The sequence below is a fragment of the Aptenodytes forsteri genome, unplaced genomic scaffold, assembly GCF_000699145.1.
Source record: "Aptenodytes forsteri isolate BGI_AS27 unplaced genomic scaffold, ASM69914v1 Scaffold54, whole genome shotgun sequence".
In the NCBI taxonomy this organism is placed as follows: domain Eukaryota; kingdom Metazoa; phylum Chordata; class Aves; order Sphenisciformes; family Spheniscidae; genus Aptenodytes; species Aptenodytes forsteri.
In genome coordinates, this window is record NW_008796044.1 from 16,353,751 (window position 1) to 16,356,732 (window position 2,982).

General features: G+C 51.2%; 1 protein-coding gene across 1 annotated transcript in view; it reads right to left on the reverse strand.

Annotated features, from left to right (window-relative positions):
- JADE2 (jade family PHD finger 2) overlaps positions 1-2,982 on the reverse strand; it is an 83,236-nt gene that overhangs the window by 15,692 nt on the left and 64,562 nt on the right. Inside the window, exon 12 of the mRNA XM_019473864.1 lies at positions 740-1,201. Coding sequence (XP_019329409.1) covers positions 740-1,201 — 462 coding nt within the window. The remainder of the gene's footprint in view (positions 1-739; positions 1,202-2,982) is intronic.

Genomic DNA, 2,982 nt, shown 5'->3' on the forward strand with positions numbered 1-2,982 from the left:
AAATACGCAGGCAGGCAGCGCGGTGCAGCAGCGAGCACAGCCCCAGGGGCTCCGGCACCACTTTTGTACTGCTGCTCCACCGACGTTTGTTCTCCCCAAAAAAGCTGCCGTGGAGGCAGCTGCTCCCTCCTCTGTGCGAGCATGCCCCATGCCACGGGGAGCTGCGGGAGCCTGCATCCTCTGTCTGTATCCTCCGGCACGGCTCTGCCTCCGCCGGCAGCTCCCCCAGGAGCCGACCCACTTTTGGCTGCGGCAGGGCAGGGAATGCCCAGTCCCGCTGGCCCTGCAGCTCACTCCTGCCATTCATCTGTCTTTGATGTTTAATGTAAGTAAATAATGAAGTGTTCCTGTGCCTTGCTGCTGGAAAGCATCTGAGGGGCAGCACAGGATAATTTTGTGGTTTGAGACTATGAAGAGCTCGGTGGAGCAGCATCATCTGCCTCCCAGCCACCCAGCCCCACCAATGCACCTCTCCCCGCAGACCTTTGGTCTTTTGAACCCCCAGCTGAGACCGCCACTAACTTGTTTCACGAGTGTCAGTGTTTTGTCAGTGATGATACACGCACGCTGAGCAATGTTATTCTTCTGAGTAACGCTCTAGATGAAGGGACACAACTGTTAGGAGAGTCGAACTGAGTCACCAGGGAACAGGGCTCATTCTGTCTACGGGCGCCAGCACACATTAAAGCAGCCCTGATGGAGCATATGGGTACACCACTGAAGGAAAAGCTGTACTCACCCTCTCCAGGTCTTGCCTGAGGTGCATGAAGAGCTTTAAGCGTCGGTAGAGAACGTCCTGTTCTTGCTGGGCCAAGTTGTCCACTTCATCAGTTTTTGGTGTCAGAAGCGGTTTGTTGGAATTTGCTTTCCTCTTCAGCTTCCAGTACTGGTATACAAAATCCACCAGCGATTCGCTTAAGTCAAGGTTCTCCGCCACCTCCGAAGGCTTCACAAGTTCATAGAAGTCCTCCTCCAGCTGCTGGAGCTTCTGCTTCCGCAGCGTGACCTTCTCCAAGTCCAGCTGGGCTTGGTCAGGCTCTGTCCGTGCCTCCTCAGGCAACTTGGTGGCACCAGTGCTGTGCTCAAGGCAGAAGGACTTGAACTTCACTTCGTCGTTGTCTGCTAGAATAGTCCGCATGTCGAGGTTGTGGTCGAAGGCGCAGGTGACGTGGAACGCAGTGACGCAGGCGGGCATGGAGCACTGCAGGGAGAAGGACAGGGCTTACGGCCAGGGCAAAGCACCATCGGTGGGGGGGGACGCTTACCAACACAACGTGACCACAAGGCTCGAGCCTGGCTTACTACAAAAACTGTGACGCCCATCTGAGCGACAACACCTACCATGAAGTGATGGATGCTCCACTACAGGTACTCCTTATGGAGGAACACCTGTATTGCCCAAGTCTTACACACCCATGAGCCAGACACCCAAGCAGAAGAAACCCAGGGTTCACTAGGTATCAGCAGGCACCTTCCCACCTTACCTGCTTTAATCCTTCTCTGTGACGGGCCCTGCTCGTCTTTCACCTACCACAAACAGGAGCTTCCAATGGTTCTTCCAACAAGACTGGTCAACAGCCAAAGACAACAGCACGGGCCAACGGGATGCTCAAAGACTGTCACTGGATTTCTCCCGATGGAGAAATTTTCATCTGTATTTCACCCTTAAACTACTCCACTCTTTTACCACATCTAAAGCTAATATGCCATTTTTATTAAAAGCATACAGAACATGTCAAGGTTTAGGAGTGAACATGGTATCTCAGAAGCAGCTAATGCTCCTGGAGCACGATGCCTTTCTCCTCTGGAAGTTACACAGCCTCTAATTAGCTCCATTAAAAAAGGAAAAAAAAAAGGCAACTCAGCATATACAGAGCAAAACATCATGAAATGAACTTTTTAGAACTGGTACACTGGCTAGACTGTTGTCAAACTTATATCAGATTAATTTTTTAACAATTTCCCTAACTTACCTCAGACTTAAATTACTTTGGATCCCACAGGCAACAAACCTCAGCCTGGTTTCCGACAGAGGAACCCCTCCAGCCAGCGCAGTGCTCGTGTCCACGTCAGCACCTTCTCCCCCTCTACTCATTAACTGGTTTTTAATGGCTCGGAGTGTCAGGTAATTATTTCAACCATAACCCATAAGAAATCAGTCTATTCCAGCTGCTAATGACCAGTAAAACTGCAATAATGAGACATTTTAAGTGGGCTATTACTGTAGGCACCATACTTCAGCGTTTATAGAAGAATTGTTCTTGCGGGGGATGAAGATGCAGTCGTGGCCTGAAGGACGTGAAATTTCCTGGATGTTGATGACAAACCATTTGGCATGTTGTAGTTTTACTGGGGCTCTGCTGCACTTTAATTCTCAAAAAGAAAAAAAAAATTCTGGTAGTGGTTGAGGAACAGAAGTTTTATGGCTTTTTATCTTCATCCCATCAGCCCTGAATTCCTGCTCAGTCACCCAGCGTGTGAACTCTTGACGTTGCTGCTTTTAGATATTTTCCCTTGACTTTGTTTATGAATCTGCTGGTGCTTATGAAAGCGAAAGACTTGCGTGGCTGCCAGGGCCAAGAAAAGCATAGGCAAGCGGTGTCCAAGTCCTCCACTTCCAGGGCTCTCCAGGCCCCGCTCCAAAGCCTCCGAAACCAGCGGGAAGAGCTGGATGCAGCCCCGCCGCGGCCAAGCCCTGAGCTGTACTAGCACGGCTCCGGGCAGCGATGCTGGGCACTAACTCCTGCAGGCACCAAACACAAGCAGATTATTAACTCCTACCCCCCACTTACTCTGTTTAAATATGGCCATTTGTTCCTAATTTCAGCCCGAAATTGCTTGTGACAATACCTGATAGCTTGCAAAAATCAGCTCCCTCTGCTATGCTGCCAGCGCTTGCAGAGAGCCTGGCATCATGTGGGACCTGTCAGTGCTCCCCGCACCAGCCCGGTGCACCCACTGCGGCGGGGGGGGGGGGGGGGC